Here is a 21,575-nt window from a genome sequence, read left to right on the forward strand (position 1 = left end):
TTTCATTTCAGATTTTGTTAATTTGGACATACTCTCTGGGTCCTCTGGTTAGTCTTTAAGGGTTTATCTATTAAATCAGGAACAGAAAAACCATTTTAACAACCCCATAACTCCTAAGGAAATAGAAGCAGTCATTAAAGGTCTCCCAACCAAAAAGAGCCCATGTCCAGACAGGTTGAGTGCAGAATTCTATCAGACCTTCATAGAAGACCTCATACCAATATTATCCAAACTATTCCACAAGATTGAAACAGATGGAGCACTACCGAATTCCTTCTATGAAGCCACAATTACTCTTATACCTAATCCACACAAAGACCCAACATAAAAAGAGAACTTCAGACCAATTTCTCTTATGAATATTGACGCAAAAATTCTCAACATAATTCTGGCAAACCAAATCCAAGAGCACATCAAAACAATCATCCACCATGATCAAGTAGGCTTCATCCCAGGCATGCAGGGATGGTTTAATATACAGAAAACCATCAATGTAATCCATTATATAAACAAACTGAAAGATAAAAATCACATGATGATTTCATTAGATGCCCAGAAAGCATTTGACAAAACTCAACATCCCTTCATGATAAAAGTCCTGGAAAAAATAGGAATTCAAGGCCCATACCTAAACATAGTAAAAGCCATATACAGCAAACCAGTAGCTAACATTAAACTAAATGGAGAGAAACTTGAAGCAACCCCACTAAAATCAGCGACTAGACAAGGCTGCCCCCTTTCTCCCTACTTATTCAATATAGTTCTTGAAGTTCTAGCCTGAGCAATCAGACAATAAAGGAAGATCAAAGGGATACAGATTGGAAAAGAAGAAGTTAAAATATTACTATTTGCAGATGATATGATAGTATATTTAAGTGATCCCAAAAGTTCCACCAGAGAACTATTAAAGCTGATAAACACCTTCAGCAAAGTGGCTGGGTATAAAATTAATTCAAATAAATCAGGAGCCTTCCTCTACACAAAAGAGAAACAAGCCGAGAAAGAAATTAGGGAAACGACACCCTTCATAATAGACCCAAATAATATAAAATACCTCGGTGTGACTTTAACCAAGCAAGTAAAAGATCTGTACAATAAGAACTTCAAGACACTGAAGAAAGAAATTGAAGAAGACCTCAGAAGGTGGAACGATCTCCCATGCTCATGGATTGGCAGCATTAATAGAGTAAAAATGGCCATTTTACCAAAAGCGATCTACAGATTCAATGCAATCCCCATCAAAATACTAATCCAGTTCTTCAGAGAGTTAGACAGAACATTTTCCAAATTCATCTGGAATAACAAAAAACCCAGGATAGCTAAAACTATCCTCAACAATAAAAGGACTTCTGGGGGAATCAGTATCCCTGAACTCAAGCAGTATTACAGAGCAATAGTGATAAAAACTGCATGGTATTGGTACAGAGACAGACAGATAGACCACTGGAATAGAATTGAAGACCCAGAAATGAACCCACACACCTATGGTCACTTGATTTTTGACAAAGGAGTCAAAACCATTAAATGGAAAAAAGATAGCATTTTTAGCAAATGGTGCTGGTTCAACTGGAGGTCAGCATGTAGAAGAATGCAGATTGATCCATTCTTATCACCCTGTACAAAGCTTAAGTCCAAGTGGATCAAAGACCTCCACATCAAACCAGATACACTCAAACTAATAGAAGTAAATTGGGGAAGCATCTCGAACACATGGGCACTCGAGAAAATATCCTGAACAAAACACCAATGGCTTATGCTCTAAGATCAAGAATCGACAAATGGGATCTCATAAAACTGAAATGGTTCTGTAAGGCAAAGGACACTGTTGTTAGGACCAGATGACAACCAATAGTTTGGGAAAAGATCCTTACCAATCCTAGAACTGATAGCGGGCTTATATCCAAAATATACAAAGAACTCAAGAAGTTAGACCACAGGGAGACAAATAATCCTATTAAAAAATGGTGTCAGAGGTAAACAATAATTCACAGCTGAGGAATGCTGAATGGCTGAGAAACACCTAAAGAAATGCTCAACATCTTTAGTCATAAGGGAAATGCAAATGCAAACAACCCTGAGATTTCACCTCACACTAGTGAGAATGGCTAAGATCAAAAACTCAGTTTACAGCAGATGCTGGCGTGAATGTGGAGAAAGAGGAACACTCCTCCATTGTTGGTGAGATTGCAGACTGGTACAAATCAGTCTGGAGGTTCCTCAGAAAATTGGACATTGAACTACCTGAGGACCCACCTATACCTCTCTTGGCCATATACCCAAAGGATGCCCCAACATATAACAAAGACATGTGCTCTACATAGCAGCTTTATTTATAATAGCCAGAAGCTGGAAAGAACCCAGATGCCCTTCAACAGAGGAATGGATACAGAAAATGTATATCTACACAATGGAATACTACTCAGTTATCAAAAACAATGACTTTTTGAAATTCATAGGCAAATGGATGGAACTGGAGAATATTATCCTGAGTGAGGTAACCCAATCACAGAAAAACACACATGGTATGTTCTCATTGATAAGTGGCTATTAGCCCAAATGCTCGAATTACCCTAGATGCACAGAACACATGAAACTCAAGAAGGATGACCAAAATGCGAATGCTTCACTCCTTCTTTAAAAGGGGAACAAGAATACCCTTTGCAGGGAATAGAGAGTCAAATTTAGAACAGAGTCAGAAGGAACACCCATTCAGAGCCTGCCCCACATGTGGCCCATACATACACAGCCACCAAACTAGATAAGATGCATGAAGCAAAGAAGTGCAGGCTGACAGGAACCGGATGTAGATCTCTCCTGAGAGACACAGCCAGAATACAGCAAATACAGAGGCGAATGCCATCATTAAACCACTGAACTGAGAACGGGACCCCCGTTGAAGGAATCTTAGAAAGGACTGAAAGAGCTTGAAGGGGCTTGAGACCCCATATGAACAAGAATGGCAACCAACCAGAGCTTCCAGGGACTAAGCCACTACCCAAAGACTTTAAATGGACTGACCCTGAGCTCCAACTGCATAGGTAGCAATGAATAGCCTAGTAAAAGCAACAGTGGAAGGGGAAGCCCTTGGTCCTGCCAAGTCTGAACCTCCAATGAACGTGATCGTTGGGGGGAGGCAGTAATGGGGGAAGGATGGGGAGGGGAACACTCATAGAGAAGGGGAGGAGGAGGGGTTTGCGGGATGTCGGCCTGGAAACCGGGAAAGCGAATAACAATGGAAATGTAAAGAAGAAATACTCAAATTAATAAAGATGGGAAAAAAAAGAAACTGTGGATATGTAGTATATCTGGGGGTGAGAAGTGGTGTGCACGAGAATTGAGAGGAGTAGAAGTAGGGAACCTGAATTTGAGCTGAGGTATGTGAGATAAGAAAAAATATTACAAATATTACAAAATAAATCTAAGTTTAAGTTTTCTCTCGGGACCAAAAGCTAACATAAACTAGCTTTCTTTTTATACTTATGTGTTAAAGTCATAAAAGAGATAATTTATAAGGCTACTTATATTATTACAAATTAATATTAAATATTTAGTGATCAATTGAATGTAGTATATTCAATTTTTATGCACAAACATATAAAAATTTCTGAGAAAATTAAATAGTTTAATACACTGAAATCTATGCTCCCTTTTGGAATTTCTGATAAAAATATCACATTTCTCCATATTTACATTCTTAGTAAAATGACACATCAATCTTGGTATGAATCACAAGCTAAACACATGAAGATTGTACGAGTCAAAAGGGATTGAAGATGCCAGGCTAACATGAGCCACTGAGTCAACTAAGAAATGCTCACATGGGTTCAGAGACTGCAGTTGCAAGCATGCAGCCTGTGCGTGTGTATATATATATATATATTGTGGCTGTTAGCTTTGGGTTTGAAGGTACTTCTAACAGTGGGATAGGATGTATTTCATAATTATTGTCTATTCTAGAGACTCTTTTCCTCCTTTTGGGTTGAATTGTCCAGGCACGATATGAGGGGTTTTTCCTTGTCTTAAAAATTATTTTTGCTCCCAGGACTCAAAGGAATGGACCTTAGATGAAATGCCCAAATGAGGGGAGAGAGAACTTGTAGAATCCACTTGCAGAAGAAAACACATGGCATCAAGTGGAAGGATGAGGTTGCCATTTCACAATCAAAAATAATGACCCAGAATTGTTGCTGTCTAAAAGAACTGCATGAACCAAAAAAAAAAAAAAAAAAAAAAAAAAAAAAAAAAGAAAGAAATACATAGAAGAAACTGAGGGAAAGGAGGAGGTCCAGTGACAGACCTAACTTGGGATCCATCTCAAGGGGAGTCTCCAAGGCCTGACACTATTACTGATGCTCTGATGTGCTTACAAACAGGAGCCTGCCATGGCAGTCCTCTGAGGGGCCCAACAAGCAGCTGACTAAAACAGATGCAGATACTTAACACTCAACCCATAGACTGAAGTTAGGTACCTCTGTGGTTGAATTTGGGAAAGGCTGGAAGAAAATGAAGTGGAGGGTGATGCCCATAGGTAGACCCGCAGTCTCAAATAATATGGACCCCTGAGATCTCTGAGGCACTAAGCCACCAACCAGGAAATGCTAGCTGGTCTGAGGCCCCTGACACATTTATATCAGAGGACTGCCTGGTCTGTCCTCAGTGAGCGATGATGCCCCTAACCCTAGAGGGAGGAGGCCTGGCAGTGGTACAGTAAGGTGAGGTGGGGGTGGGGTGGGGATGGGATTCAGGGGGTGGGGACAGAGAAATGAAGGAATGAGAGGTGGCACAGTGTAGAGCATACTAGGAGGTGGATAATGAATGGAATATAAAAAAAAGTAATAAAAATATTAAAAAATAATAAAAGACATACAAAATTATTATTTTTGTCAAATCTAGGAAGCAAAATTCTATACATTATAAAGCAATAGTTCCTATTGTATACAATATAGTGGCATAGACAAATTTTAAATGTTAGTGTTCAAAATATATAGTCATTGTAGGTGATGCAAGTTAATAATTAGAAAATTTTCATGGAAAGAATGGTATAGATTATAAAGACTAATCAAGTGAGAAGTAACTGAAATTAGATAATTGTAAAATATATGCATTATAGTGCTTCTATATTTGTGTGTATTTTGATTAGATAAGGTGACAAAGTCATTATCATTAAGCAAACACAACCAGAAACACACAGGTGACTGGATAGTGTTTTATTATATTCAAAGATTAAAAATCATTTTCTCTTAACAATGTGTATCTCATAGATTAGCTATTTTCCTTTCAAGTACATCTTCAATATTTCTACCATTTTATTTTGAGCATTTAAAATTTCCTTTCTTTATTTTGAATAAAAGCATTTTAAAAAACTGGATATTAATTCAACTAATAAAGTAATTAGAAGATCAAGGGTATAATGGAAGTTCATGATCTGAAATAAGAACCATGAAGGGAAAGATGAGTCGTTGTTCCTTTAGAGCCGACTTGTATATACCTAGTCAGCAAGGATACCTAGCACTGGGAATCACTAGAATAGTTTGAAAAACTTTAAATGTTTTTTAATTGAATAGTATTAGCTCTCCTCCTTTCAGTCTCTCCCAGATGCACTTGAGACTCTCCCATCCCCCCATGAATCTCAAAAATTGATTGCCTTTTTCTTTTATTTGTTATACACTGACACACACAAATACACACACACACTCACACACACACACACATACACACACACAGAGAGAGAGAGAGAGAGAGACAGACAGACAGAGAGAGAGACAGACAGAGTCACAGACACAGACACACAGACATAGAGATATACAACTTTATGAGTCTGTTTTGTTGTTTTATGTATCTTGGTTCTTTATCACAGCCAGAGGACCAGGAAATCTTCTGCAAGATTGTATCTTTTAGATAAGATGGGTAACCTACTGTAAATCTCAAAAATGTCTCCCAACATTTTGTCTTTATCCCTCCCTCTGGGAGTCCTGCCTGGCTATAGGCATTGAGCACTTCAGGCACCATGCTAGGGGTCTCAGTTAGAATTATCCCCTTAGATTCCCTGCATCCTCCCCTGCCACAAGTTCTAAAGATGATGCCTATCCCTTAACCCTGACAGCCGTAGATTTCAATTCTATCTCCCCTACTTTCCCCACATCTGATCATCCTGCCCAGTTCTCCTCACCATTCCCTCTCCCTCCAGGCCCTCCCTCCATCCATCTCTGAAATCTACTTTTATTTCTTCTTCTGAGAAATATCCAGGCATCCTCCCTTGGGCCCTACTTGTTATTTCACTTCTTTGAGACTGTGCATTGCATAATGGTTATCCTGTAGTCTATGGCATGCACTTTGGGGTCTGGGTTACCTCATTTAGGACGATAATTTCTAGTTCCATCCATTTACCTGCAAAAGTCATGATGTGATTGATTTTAATAGCTGAGTAATATTCTGCTTTGTAATTGGACCACATTTTCTCTTTCCATTCTTCAGCTGAAGGACATCAGGGTTGTTTCTAGTTTCTGGCTATTACAAATGGAGCTACTATGAACATAGTTGAGCAAATGTCCTCGTGGGGTGGTGGAGCATCTTTTGCCCTGAACCAGTACAATTGGTTCTTGATTTAGAGATATTCTTCATTTTCTGAGAAACCATCAAAATGATTTCCAGAGTCCTTCTACAAGTTTGCAATCCCACTAGCAATGGAGAAGTGTTCTTGCTCCACGTCCTTGCCAGTATGTGTTGTCCTTTGAGTTTTTTATGTCTGTCATTCTGATGAATGTAAGATGGAATCTTAGAGTCATTTTGATTTGCATTCTTAGATGACTACCAACTTTGAAAGTTAATAAGTGTTTCCTGGCCATTAGAAACTCCTCTGTTGAGAATTTTCTATTTAACTGTGTTCCCATTTTTAATTGGGTTATTTGGGGTGTTCGTGTCTAACTTCTTGAGTTCTTCATATATGTTGAATTTTAGTCTCCTGTTAGATGTAGGGTTAGTGAGATCTTTTCCCAATCTGTAGATTGTCATTTTGCCCTGTTGACAGTGTCTTTTGAATACATAAGCTTTCCACTCTCATTTATTAGTTGTTGATCTTAGTGCCTGAACTGTGGTTTTTTTGTTTAGGAAGTTGTCCCCTGTTGCAATGTGTGCAAAGCTATTCCCCACTTTTTTCTCTTTTATATTTAGTATGTCTTTTTTTTATGTTGAGGTCTTTATCTCACTTGGACTCCAATTTTTTCAGGGTGATAAACAGGGATCTATTTGCATTCTTTTACATACAGACATCCAGTTAGATCAGCACCATTTGTTGGAGATGCTTTCCTTGTTACATCATATGATTTGGGCTTTTTTTGTCAAGATTCACGTATCCATAGACGTGTGGGCTTACTTATGGGTCTTCTATTTGATTCCATTGACCAACCCATCTGATTTTATACCAAGACCATCTGGTTTTTATCACTATTGCTCTGTAGTAACCTTGAAGTCAGGGATATTGATTCCTCCAGATGTAGAGGATTGTTTAACTATCCTGTTTTTGTTTGTGTTTTTTAGCTTAGTTTTTTTAGTTTTCTTTTGTTTTATCTTTTCCTTATAAAGTTGAGAATTGGTCTTTCATGGTCTGTAAAGAATTTTGTTTGAATTTTTATGGGAATTGCATTGAATCTGTAGATTGCTTTTGGTTAAATGACCATGTTTACTATGTTGATCCTATCAATTAATTTTTGAATAGCTTTTCAAGACTGGGATGCAAACCAGGAGCTTGCCCCTGATTTTCACTTGTGATACCTTCAGATTTGAGTGAGTTCTCTCTGCTCTTTGTCCCTAATGTAGTCTGAGTTTTCTTGAACTTGCAGAAAGAAAACTTACTCAGTTTCAAACCAACAGGTAATTTTAATCAAGTCAGTCATTGGAATATAAAGTCAGTTTAACAGCACTTAACATTTCTTTTCTGAAATTGGTTTCTACAGACTTATCATATTTTAGAAATCCCTTTTAGTTTTTTGCTTTGTTGTTTTGGAACATCCCCAAAGAATTATAATTAAAAAATTCTGTTTTATTCTTCCCTGAACAAAACCACACATTTCATGTGTTTCCTTTTTAAGACACATCACACTCTCCTTCATTTTCTTACTTTTACTTCAAAAGTGTTTTTAATTATAATAAAATTTCAATTTTCTTTCCCTTTTTTCTTTTCTCCCCTCAGCCCCAGATACCATCCCTGGAGTCTCTTCATACTCTCTCCCATTCCTTCTATTAGGCTTTTGCAGCAGTCTGTGTTCACTCATGCTGGCCTTCTATTTTCTATGCAGACAGTTTCCTGCTTCTGCCTGATGAGTAGGAGTACTGGGCCTCCACCTGTACTGCACTACATTAGGTTAATGTGCGAGAGAGGATCAAACCCATGCTCTTACATGTCACACAGTGCAATAACAACTCAGAGATATCTACAAACCCCTTTGGATCTGTTTTTACAGAGCATTTCTGCTACTATTTGTGCTAGTTCCCTTTGCAAATATGAATTACAATTGTTAACCATCAATGACTACTCTTTTAAAGAGAAATATAGGAAAAAGATAATTAGGAATCAATATAATCAAAATTTTGTAATGGCTTAGAAAATTCATTATCAATATTTTTATAATTGATAGATATATCTTAATCTTCTTATAATCGTTTTTCAGTGAGATATAAATATATTTCAATGTATATAGTTTTGTCTACCATATGAAAAAGTAAGTTACTTAAAGGGCATAAAATTAAAGTAACACAGTGTACAATGTTTTCTTCTCTAGATATTTAGCAAATATCTTTTTATTTGAGAAAGGATTATATGAAGGTTGCAAAACACCTAAAATAATTTGTAAAGAAGTTTAGTGATGTAAATTATAACACTAAACTTAGTTATAATCTTGGGTCGTTCTCTATTCTCGCTTTTTATAGTGTATACATGTTAGGCAAGCATTACAAAATAAAAGTAGTTAATTCCTGGGTTGGTGTGCATGTTTAGTGTTAAGTAAAAAACAGTATTAAGTAATCACTTTTACTGCTCTTATAGTCATTCTTTTATCCTTAGGTTAGAATGCATTTAAAAATCCATTTGATACATTATTGTCTTACAACTACTAAATCAAAGACAACTAAATAGAAAAAAGACCTATGTCCTTGTTATAATTATTGCAGGGATTACAGAATACTAAATTTGGGTAGACAGTCCATTTATTTCAAAATCAAATTCATTTAGGATATTTGAATTAACTATATAAGGCTGGCCAGAAGTAGAAAATATTGCTTATTCATTACACACACACACACACACACACACACACACACACACACACACGAATGAAAATTTTTCTTGGAGTAAAAAGAAAATGGTAATATAAAAGTTATATAATGGTTATACACAAGTTATATCTCATATTTATTATGCTTTATCCTTTAATTTTACTAATTTCTCTGACAAAAATATGTGACAAAGTCTACTGACTTATGAAAGAAATATAGATAAGTTTTTTAATATGTGTATTATTATATAAATAATTTTTGAAATATAGTTCATGTAGCCATTGCTAGCTTTTAAATCACTATGTTGTAAGAGTGACCTTGGAATCTTCATCCTCCTGACTTCTCCTCCTGAGTGCTGAGATAATATGTCTGAGTCATCATGTTTTGCTATATTATTTAATCAATATTTTTGAGAATAATTTTAAGCTTTGGCTCTAAGGTATTACCAGATGTAAGCTTTATGCTATATTTTAAATGATGTTTGAGGAAACATCCAAGAACAGGCTGATTGTTTCCAAAGCCAATTTGCATAAGTATTTAGTTTCAAGTAATCTGCGTCTTTCTTGATCAGGTGGGCACATTTATTTTGGTTGAAGGGAGTCATGACTCTCTTGCAGTTTTCAGTGAATTTAGAAGTCTAATTATAGCAGTGATGGGGAGTACATAGCCCAAAGTGGGGTAGAAATTGTACCAGAGAAATACAAAAGGAAAGATGGTATCAGAATTTCAGAGCAGGATGTGGAAGAATAAGAGGGAATTGAGGGGGAAATTGATAATTAAAGATTGACAAAGGAGCAGACACAAAGGGAAGCAGAATCATAGAGGTAACAAAGTAGGGAATGATATGATCTTTAAGTCACTGAGTTTCTAATTATTCCCCAGAAATGTGTGAAAAGACTGATATTGCCAACTAGGTAAAAGTAGTAGAGATTTATTCTATATTTACATTGATATCTCAATATTAAATTTTAAACCAAGAAATTTGAAAGGCTGATTCTTTGCATTGGTAAACATGTAGAAAGGTGATGGTGAAGAATTAACTTACAACGTAAGCCACTATTGATTTATTCTGCTTGATTTTCTGACATCACTGATTAGATTTCCTTGAGCTTGAACATCTTTATTAGCATTGTTTCTGACACAGTTTCTCTAGAATCACGTTTCTGATCTGTTAGCTCTTCACACAGTATATGATAGGATTCATAACAGGAGGCACAAGCAAGAAAATGTCAGCCATGAGAATTTTAGATAGAGGGGAACTGCGGCTAGCAAAACGATAAATAACAGCAAGGGAGATGACAGGGACATAGAAAATGAGCACAGCACAGATGTGGGAGACACAAGTACTGAGGACCTTGAGCCTTTCCCTTTGCGATGCAATGGCCAACACTGCTCTCAGGATGAGTATATATGACATGAATATAAATGTTATGTCAAGGATACCTGTGAGAGCCACAAATAAACCATAGATGACATTGAAGCTGTTGTCTGAGCAGGCCAACTTCATGACATCCTGATGGAGGCAATAGGAATGTGACAAGAGATTCTTCTTGCAGTATCTTAGATGCTTTAGAGTTACAGGGAAAGGCAGGATCAACAGCACATTCTTGAGAGAAAAGGCAAGCCCGATTTGAAGGACCCTGGCACTGGTAAGGATGGAAGTGTATCTCAGAGGGTTACAGATGGCAACAAAGCGATCAAAGGACATAATGAGAAGCACAGATGACTCCATAGCTGAGAATTCATGAATAAAAAACTCCTGGGCAAAACACACATTTGGGGAAATGTCTGAAGAATTGAAGAGGAAAACCTTAGGCATGGTAGGAAGAGAGGAGATGGACAGTCCTAAGTCAGAGAGAGCCAACATGGATAAGAAATAATACATGGGTTCATGCAGAGAAGGCTCTGATTTTATGAAAAAGAGGATAGTGCAGTTGCCCAGGATGGCAACAATGTACAGGAGACATATGGGGATGAAGATCCAAATGTGCGCCGATTCCATCCCTGGGAACCCAACCAAATAGAAAGTAGACACTTCAGTAACTGAGATGTTGAGACTGGACATAGCAGTATGTGTGGAATCAAGATGAATGTCTCTAAAAAGGTGTCTTGTCTTGCTGAGAGTAGAGTGTCTTAAATGCCTACTTGTTCCTGTTGAAATCATTAAGGTGCTGTGAAACCAAAAGAGATAGAAATTGTTCTTATAAATGCATTTAACATGGAGGAAAAGAGATCAGAAGTACCCATAGTAGTTCCTCTCCATATACAAATATGCAGTACATAATGATATCTTTATCAAAGCATAGTATGGCCTATTAATATCTAAATCTTAATGGTTACTGGTCTCTTGAAGGAGCACTCTGATTTTTTATGATTGGAGCTCGATGCTTCTCTCTAGTCTTTTGTCTTCCTTCCCTGTTATTGGTATTGTTTGCCAGTACCTGGATTAGCACATTCTCTACAAAGTGGATATTCTGCACTTTGCTAAGCAATACTTAATTGAAGATGTGCAAGTCATTTTTATGTTAAACACATTTAAGTGAACTTCTTTTATTCATGTTAAACATGTTTAAATGAATACTTGTCATACTATTTTTGATATTGTCAATCATTATCACAGTAAATAGTCTCTTGAAATATCTATTTAATAGAATTTTCTTAGTTACTTCAATTTAACCCTATTAGATAGCTTCATACATATTTATGTAGGTATATGTACTTATACATATATATGTAAATTCCTTTTAAATATTTGTGAAGATTAATAGTATAAAATAGTTTCATTGCAACATTACAGTGCATGTTTTTAATTTAACTTCCCATTCATTCATGTTGATTTTCTTGTTTCATTTTAAAATTCATTTTGAAATATTTGGCATTAAAATATAGTTAGCAACATATTGACATATTAACATACTCCTCTTCCCTTCCCTTTCCTCCCTTTTCTCCTTCCTTTATCACTGATTCATTTATCCTGATTTCTTTTATAGCATTTGCCTCTTTTTAAAATCAATTTATATATTTATTTATATAGATATACTTGTAATTATATGTATGTATACACACATACTATATGTATGAATACACACACACTATATGTATGTATACACATACACACACACACATATATATATTATTTACCCCAACAAAATAAACATTAAGTAGCATTTGAGGTATTGTGTGTGTGTATGTGTCTATTAGTTTGTCATATTTAATTTTTTAAAATCTGTTTGGTTTTTAATGTATCAAAATTATTCATCACTTTTTACAAAAGTCTTCTTTTCTTCTAAACATGAATTATTTTAAATCACCCATGAATTCCTGCTTACATTTACTAACCACTTCATTATTTTCCATTCAATTATTGGTATGCTTTCATGCTATTCATAACTTATTTTTATTTTAATTTATAAATAATATTTGAATTTGTTCATGGGACAATGTGCTATTTTGATGTACCTGTGCAATGAGAAATTATTGCTTCTTCAAATAAATAACATAGAGGCAGTATTCAGTTGTAATTAATGATATTTGTTTAGCTTACCAGATCTGGTAAGTATCTTAGTTCTTAATAACGTATTGTTGGTCATGGTTGGTGTACTCCAACTCCCAAGGTATACGTCTGATGTTGACCAGAAAAAAAGAGTAATTTTTCATTCAAAGCTGAAGAAGACATTGCAGAAAGTTCGGGCAGGAGGTGTTATCTGCTATTTGGTCCTTATGCCTTTTGCCTAAACTGAGTCATTAGAAGATTTATTTTGTTATTGATTGTTGTTTTGATTTGTTTATTTTCTCCAGGATAGAACCTTCAAATGTTGTTTACTGTTTATTTTGCTGGGCATATGAAATATTGATTGGGATTTAGGGTTTTTGCTGCTTAGCGTTCTCTCCTGCCGAGTTCATGGACAGACCAGTTCAGGTGTCACTCCTTCAGCTTCTTTGCCACCCACTCTGCCAGCCTTTCCTGCAGAAGAAGAGATTCTGTTTCTTTTAAATTTCTTTTCACTTGTTCTTTAGAAAACTGTACTCTCAAAGCTAATAACAAGCTTAGTTAGATATTCATATCTTTTGGGAGCATGTTGTAACTGACTTACAAGATCTTTTCATTTTAACCTTGAATCCTTTTAATTTTGCTAAAGGATTTGGATTTAAATCATTCTACACCCAACCCAACTAGCAACTTTGAGCTTATGTCAGCTCTCTCAATACAATAAAACTACAGGTTTGATAATTATTCCAGAAAAATACAAAAAGAACATTTTAGAGAAGCTAGAAAAAGCTAGAATGGTACATGGAAGGTTTTCTAGGTCTATCTGTAGCTCAGAAGAGCTTTGAGAGTTCAGTTCTCCAGCTTGTAGAATTGTAAGAAAAACAATTTCAGTAAGAGACCTTGAAGGCTTCCATAGAGTAGAGTTAGCATAAAGTTCAGGGTTAAGCTGAAGTTAAGCATGAGATCATTTATTGTATTATTTACAATTAATGGTGAGTTAATCCTTAATGGAATCAATTATGTATTATAAGGGTTTTTTGAAGTTTTCCACTTATTTACTTGTAAATGAATATTAAATGAAATAATCATAGCTAAATAAAGGCAAATCATAGCTCTCCATAGTGCTATTGACTGATGGTGTCTACAAAGGGAACACAAGGGTCTTCAGTCACTTACCACAATGTGTTCTACCTGGTCCACAACTCAAGACTAAATAGAGATGAGTCAGAATAAACCTACCCCGGACTTAATGTTTTGTCACATTCTGGATGACTGATAATATGTCTTACCCTATGAACCCATTTTAGTAGATTAAAGGCCCTAGGGATGACAAAACACTACACTATACTCAAAGGGACTGAAATGCCCTTTGGTATCTCGTACAGGCAAAAACCCATTGAAGAACAGTTTAACTCAAATAACAGTGGGCAGAAGATTTGGAAGCTTATGTTTAAATGCCTATGAAACCATCTCTGCCTCCTCTAACAAAAAATTTCATTTTTCTTACACTTTTATATCTTTTGGAGAATTGGCTACATCATATTTTTCCAGATAGCTTTGTTTGTTGAGTTTGTTGACTATAGTTGAATTAATTCACTTTTGCTCCTTTCTGATTAATATAATTCTAACAGTAAGATCATAAATACTGGCTGTTTTAAGCCTAAAAGGACTTTTGAATTTTGTTTTTGGACAGCAGTCTACTTACATTATTTGCCAATTTTATTTTATATGTTTGTGGGAGTATTTGTTTGTTTTACTTTAGCAATGTTCGTGCATTTGTCTGTGAAAATGTGTGTGTGTATGTGTGTGTGTGTATGTGTGTGTGTGTGTGTGTGTGTGTGCGTGCCTGCATGTTTTTGTGCATATATACATGTGTGTGTCGTCTGAGTCCAGAAGAGGGATTCATATCCTTATAAGCTAGAATTACTGGTGATTGTGATCTTGTATGAGTGCTGTTAAACAAACTGGTCCTGTGCTAAACTGATACTGTTCGTAAATCACTGAGCCTCCTCTTTTGCCTTCCGTTTAAAAATACTTTTTAAATTTTGTTTTCTGTTTGTGGAAGCATTTTACATATAGAGTAAATTAATCTTTTATTGTAATTTGGTTTGGACCAAAAAGTGTTTTTCCTGTTACCTTGATAATGATACACTCACCCATACTTGACTACCTTTGTACTGAACAGCAGACAGACCATTAGAGTGCAGCCGATTGGGTGTGTCCTTTGAAGTAAACAAGCTATGTGAGCAGAAATGGAATAGAGCTATCTGACATACAGAATTCCTTCAGTATTCTGTATGTCAGATAGTTCTAGTCATGAAGTCACATTCCATGCTGCAGAGACCATTGGAGCCATTAATATCATCCTTTATCATAGTCTGAAGCTGAAGAAAAACCCTAGGGATTATTAATGACCGTTGACAGGTAGGTGAATTTTTTTTTTCATTCGTAAAAGGTACATGACCTTGGTTTTGAGAGTTCAGTGTAGACAAAAGAAGCTCTCATAAAAGTTTTGGGTAGGACCTGTCTCATTTAATATCCTCTAGAGAAGTCACTCAAGCCTGTGTGACAAGGAGATAGATGTAAGTGGTGTACCAAGTAATATCCCACAGCTATTTCATGGTTCAGTGATATGTTATAGAAGCAGTTACTCTGGGATTCACATAGGATTTCAGCCCCAGTGAAGGTGACAAGATGAGTGATAGAGCAACAGTCTATAGTTCCTGTGTGTCAGTTTTTCTGAGGCTGTGTTACACACCACCTGAATCCTCCAGTAATTTTTAATAGACCTTACACAGCACATCACTGGAGCTATCATACACTTAGCAAACTAAGACTTTTGTCATTATCCATCATTGCCAATCCTGAGTAAAGATATTAGATAGAGGCATAAGTATCACCTAACAGCAGGTATATACTGACTTCTCTACTTTGACACACTTAATCTAAGTTTAGAGACATCTAATTCTTTTGTGTGTTACTGCCATATTAGAAAGACACAAGGAAGTATCTATGTGAAAATTCAGTATAACTGTTTGAACTCTGCTGGGATATTTACACTCATGTAAAACATAATTGTAATGGCAATTTTGGAAATTTTGTCTCTTTAAAATATGCAAGAATATTATAAGAACTTGCTTCATTTTTATCCCAGGAGTGGGATATGGACTGCTTTAGATTAGCATGAGTGTGATTTTACCAGCATCAGGTAGTTTCTGTGATTTGTAACATTTGGAATTCTGGGAACTGTTCAGAGGATATGTAAATGCTCAGGCCCTGAGAGGTAGGATGGGTTGATGGTTTGTTGATTTTGGCTGTTGTTAGTAGTGGTTTGTTAAGTAGCTGTGTGCAAAGAACAAACAAGAAAATGAAATTAGATATTGTGATGGGAAAGATCAAACTCGCCCCAAGGAACTTGATATCCCCAATTAGCAAGAAGTAGCCTAATGATAACATCACCCCCTTTCCTTTCAATCCTTAAATTAAACATTTTATTTATTTATTTTTTAATTAATCTATTTATTTATATTTCAAATGATATCCATTTTCCAAATTTCCTCTTCACAAACCTCCCATCCCATCCCTCTTCTCCCCCAGCCATTTGCCTCTATGAGGGTGCTCCTCCACTGCTCACCCACTCCTGCCTCACCACTCTAGCATCCTCATAGTCTGTGTCATCAGCTTCCACAAGACCAAGGGCCTCCCCTCTTATTGATGCCAAATATGGCATATGTTTCTTGAGCCATGGATCCCTCCATGGCTCCTCTTTGGTTGGTGTTATTTTTCTTTTACAACCTAGAGTTAGGGGGTTAAAGAGGTGGAAGAGGGTGGAAGAAAGTAGAACCCACAAAGTAGCAAAAGGCAGAGACACACAATGGCTTTCAATATTGGATTGGAGCACATTAGTTTCCACATGGTAACTGGAAGTGACGCCGCATGCATAGTGATAACATAGGTCTCATTACATCGTATCATGGATTTTGACTTAGGTTAGATATTGTATTCTGGTTGATATCAAATATTCCTTCAGGAATTAGGACTCATCCAATTTTATTTTAGCATTAAAACTAATTCATCCCTCTGTCAGACTAGAAGTATGTAGGTTTCAGATCTTCATGTTGCATAGCTAAATGTGAGGACTAAAAATAATGGCTATAGCAAAAGATTCTTAACACTCAATGACCAAATTGTAATTCCAAATCAAATTCATAATGAATGCATAGGTGTTTCTGTGGTGCTTCCTGTGTTACAACATGCAACTCCACTGCAGCCTTGGTTCTCAACCCTTAATACTCACACTTTGACCAAGGTTTCTGTCCTGCCATGCAATGCCTACAACACTCATGAGCTCAGCAAGGGCTGGAGCTTTATATCCCATGTCTTCTTTCTCCCTGCGTAAAGGTTTCTCCTCTGAAGGAAAAGCAATGATTTAATGATAGAAAATAAAGGGTCTAATATCTTTCTAATATCATTCTTCAGCATTATGAAATGAGTATGTATTTGGATCACATTGTGTAAGGATATTTGGTATAACGTTGTTTGAAATTCTGATGAGTTTCATCAAATTTTGTTTCTCGTTAATTTTGGCTTCAAATTATGACATAATTTCCAAAGTTAAAAATTATCCTAATTATATGTCTATTTTTTTATTGTGTGTTTTTGTACAAATCAGCACTAGCCATTATAAAATAAAATACTCATCGATTTGGAAAAATATTGATGATTCTCCATTTTTTGCAACATCAAATATTTACTCAAGAATTAATTCTTTATTTGAAAACCAATAAGCATATTGAGATTATTATGTGCAAGTTTGCTTTCATCTTTGATACTCAGTACACTTGTATGTGTGTGTTTATTGAAGTAAACTACTTCATGATTCATTTGCCACTAAAGTTTTAATCTTTAAACTCAACTTAATTTATGTACACACGGCATCACGAGGCTACAAGTAAACAGTTGAAGAGGCAGTACTCCAGGTCAGAGCAAGAGAACACTGGAAACTTCGGTTCATTATATTTTCTCTGCTGCAACTTACATACTTTGATCAGAGTTGATGTGTGGAACACTAAATGAGTTTCAGTCATTCTTTATAACTGAAAAATTGGGGTGAATAATTGACAATTGCATAGCATATGTGAAGTCAGTATTTGCTTTGTTACAAACACACAAGCTCCTGTTTCATCTCAGAAGGTAGAACTATAGCTGGTAATTAAAGCCAGCCACAGAGGCAGGTAAATGTCCAGACAAGTTTTATATGTTAAGATGGAAAGTCTGGTGCTCTAATACAAGAAAAAAATCCTCTGTGGAAGGATTTTTCAATTTCTCTTCTGACTAGTATGAATTAGCATTTATTTTCTTCTTCATTAGTGGGAAATGATGTGCAAGCTTAGAACATCAAGTAAATATTTGTGCTTGGGACTTTGTATTAAGGATTTCATGCTATGAAAACAATGATTAAAAATCAAGCAAATCAGTAGCCTTTCTCTACTCAAAGAATAAACAGGCTAAGAAAGGAATTAGGGAAATGACACCCTTCACAATAGTCACAAAAGCATAAAATACCTCAGTGTGATTCTAACCAAGTGAGTAAAAAATCTGTATGACAAGAACTTCAAGTCTCTCAAGAAAGAAATTGAAGAAGATCTCAGAAGATGGAAAGACCTCCCACACTCATGGATTGGCAGGTTTAATACTAAAAATGGCCATTTTGCTAAAAGTAATCTACAGATTCAATGCAATCCGCATCAAGATTCCAATTCAATTCTTCATAGAGTTAGAAAGAGGAATTTGGAAATTCACTTGAATAACAAAAATCCCAGGATAGAAACTTTCAACAATAAAAAGAAACTTCTGGGGAATCATCAGGTACAGAGACAGGCAGGTAGATCAATGGAATAGAATTGAAGACCCAGAAATGAACCCACACCATGGTCCTTGATCTTTGACAAAGAACTAAAACCATTCAGTGGAAAAGGATATATTTTCAACATATGGAGCTTGTTCAAAAAAAATGCAAATTGAAAGAGGATATTTAATTAGGGAAAAAGTTCAAACACATGGGCATAGGGTAAAATATCCTGAACAAAATGCCAAATGCTCTAAGACCAAAAAATCGACAAATGGGACCTCATAAAATAAGTTCTTCTGGAAAGGACATCATTAGGACAAAACAGCATAAAATTGGGAACTCCTACATCGGATAGTCATCAATATACAAAGAACTCAAGAAGTTAGAGAAAATAACCCTATTAAAAATGGGGTACATATATGGAAAGAATTCATTGAGGAATATCAAATGACTGAAAGTATCTAAAGAAATATTCCATCATTACTCATCAAGGAAATACAAATCAAAACAACCCTGAGATTCCACCTCACACCAGTGAATGCCTTCAAAAACTCAGACAGCAGATGAATGAGGATGTGGAAACCATTCATTGTGGAAAAAGGATACTGAAATTTTCCTCAGAAAACTGAACCTAGTACTACCTGAGGACCCAGCTATACCTCTCTTGGGCATATACCCAAATGTTGCTCCAACATACAACAAAAGACAGTTCATAGCAGCGTGTAGCCAGAATAAGAACCCAGATGCCCTTCAAAGGAATGAATATTCAAAATATCATTACTTGGAGTACTACTCAGCTATCACAAGCAATGTCTTCATGAAATTCATAGGCAAATGCATGGAACTAGAAAATATCATCCTGAGTGAGGTAACCCAATCATAAAAAAAACCCACACATGGTATGCACTCACTGGTAAGTACCCAAAGCTCAAATTATCCAAAATCCAGATGGATGCTTTACTCAAAGACTAATTTGGAAGAGGCTGAAGGAATGGCAAGAGCCTTCCCCACCTGGGGATCCAGAGCAGATATATATATATATATATATATATATCTCAGCCACCAAAAACTAGACAATGATGGCAAGAACATATAGGGCTAAAAGTCAGAGAATCCTAGAAGCAAACCAAAACAAGGTCCCTGTTGGAGGTTGGATTAGAGAAAGGATTAAGAAGATGAAGGGGCTTGCAACCTCATAAGATCAAAAATACCAACCAAACAGGGACCTAAACCACTAAAACTACCATGGAAGCCTTCAGCTGCCATTCATGCTGTAGCAAGGATGACCTTGTTGGAAAATGGGACAAGCCCTTGTCATTAGGAGGGTGGGGAAGTGAGAAGGGCAGGGTAGTTTGGGAGGGGGAACACCCTTACGGAAGAAGTAGAGTGCAATTGGATAGGGGGATTATGGACAGGAAACTGGGAAAGGGAACAACATTGAAATGTAAATAAAATATATCCTGTAAAATATAAAAAAGAAAACAACAACAAAAAATATTGACAACCCCCCCCAAAAAAAGAAAATCACTGAGACATACAAGTTGTTAAGGAAGTGGTGTTTATGGCATGCCAAAATTCAATAAAGACATCCTTATTACATATCCACCCCCATAAAGGTTAATTGAACATCAAAGTGGTGACAGAGTCTGGGATAATATCCATCTTCTGCACATGATGGCAACTTTGTACTCCGATACTCATGGTGACTGTGGGTACTTTCCCAAGATCTGTATGGGAGTAAGTCAGTCAACATTCTAGTATGCAAGATAAGGGGCTCATGTGATTCCACACCTAGCTAGGGAGCTGTTAATAGCAGATGAGATGAAACATGTCAGTTTTTATTAGGGGTATGTCTCTAGTAGATTAACATTGCTTTTTTGTATAGCCTCATAACTATGAGCATATAGACATCATTATAGAGCATATAGACATTTATAATCACCTGACAAGATAGTTTCTGAAGGATTGTCTAGGTCAAGCTGGCCTGTGGGTATATCTGTAGGAAACTGACTTGATTCTGTTAATTGATGTGTGAAGACCCAGATGCAAAGTAGGCAATATTAGGTGGGTTTGCCTAGACTTTATAAGAGGAGGTGAGCAAAATGCAGTCATTCACTTCTTTGTGCTTTTGACCGTAAATGTGAAAATATAAAGGGCCCTATGGGCAGATCTGTGAGCAGTTAAATGGGGAAATGCAAGTGAATATAATTAAACTATATTATGAAGCTATATTAAAAGTAGAGATAATGTAATAAAACTAAAAAAAAAGATGAACCACTTTTGGTAAAATGTCAAAAGTTCATTAAATCTTACCATTAGTCACAGTAACAGCAACAAAAAGAATTTGCTCATAAACTCATATTTGTTTTATGATCGAAGAAAAGTTAATGCTATTCATTGTTAATTGTGAAAAGTCTAGTATTCATAGAGAATATTGGCTTTCCCTCATAAAGAGTGTCAATATTTTATCATATACTACATTGAATGGAAACTTAGCTAATTCAATAAAGCATAAATATAATAAAAGATACAAAACATTGAAGACATATTTTGTTTAATATAGCTAATAGTGATTTCTCAATTAAATGAAAAATCCAGTTCAGTTGTCAAATTGTCAAATGATAATATCTGAAGATCAAAAAACATTTTACTGATTAATATTTAAAATATATGAATATACATACACATACAAATATACATATACATATAGCCATGAAATAATCATGAAATATAAGGCTATGAATTTGAAGGAAGCACAAAGTATATGGCATGTTTAAAAAGAAGACAGGTAGAGAGAGATATTTTAATTGTAGAATTTTATAAACAAAAATAATAAAGAGGAAGAAAAAAACTATCATATACTATTTTATTTTACTTTAAAAGGAAAAATAATTATAAAAGCTACTTATATTGTAAAAATTACATACATAAAAATTTACATACATAAAAATCTTTAAAAAAAAA

At 35.7% G+C, this 21,575-nt stretch overlaps 1 protein-coding gene across 1 annotated transcript; it reads right to left on the reverse strand.

The window, feature by feature from the left end:
• Positions 1-10,441: 10,441 nt before the first annotated feature.
• On the reverse strand, positions 10,442-11,335 carry LOC116894073 (olfactory receptor 51A4-like). The gene has a single exon (XM_032895796.1). It carries the CDS (start codon positions 11,333-11,335, stop codon positions 10,442-10,444), a length of 894 nt encoding a protein of 297 aa, XP_032751687.1.
• Positions 11,336-21,575: the final 10,240 nt, after the last annotated feature.

This window comes from Rattus rattus, chromosome 2, assembly GCF_011064425.1.
Source record: "Rattus rattus isolate New Zealand chromosome 2, Rrattus_CSIRO_v1, whole genome shotgun sequence".
Lineage (NCBI taxonomy): Eukaryota > Metazoa > Chordata > Mammalia > Rodentia > Muridae > Rattus > Rattus rattus.

Coding starts and splice junctions, on each gene's coding strand:
- LOC116894073 (XM_032895796.1), bottom strand. CDS start 11,335: ATGTCCAGTCTCAACATCTCAGTTACTGAAGTGTCTACTTTCTATTTG.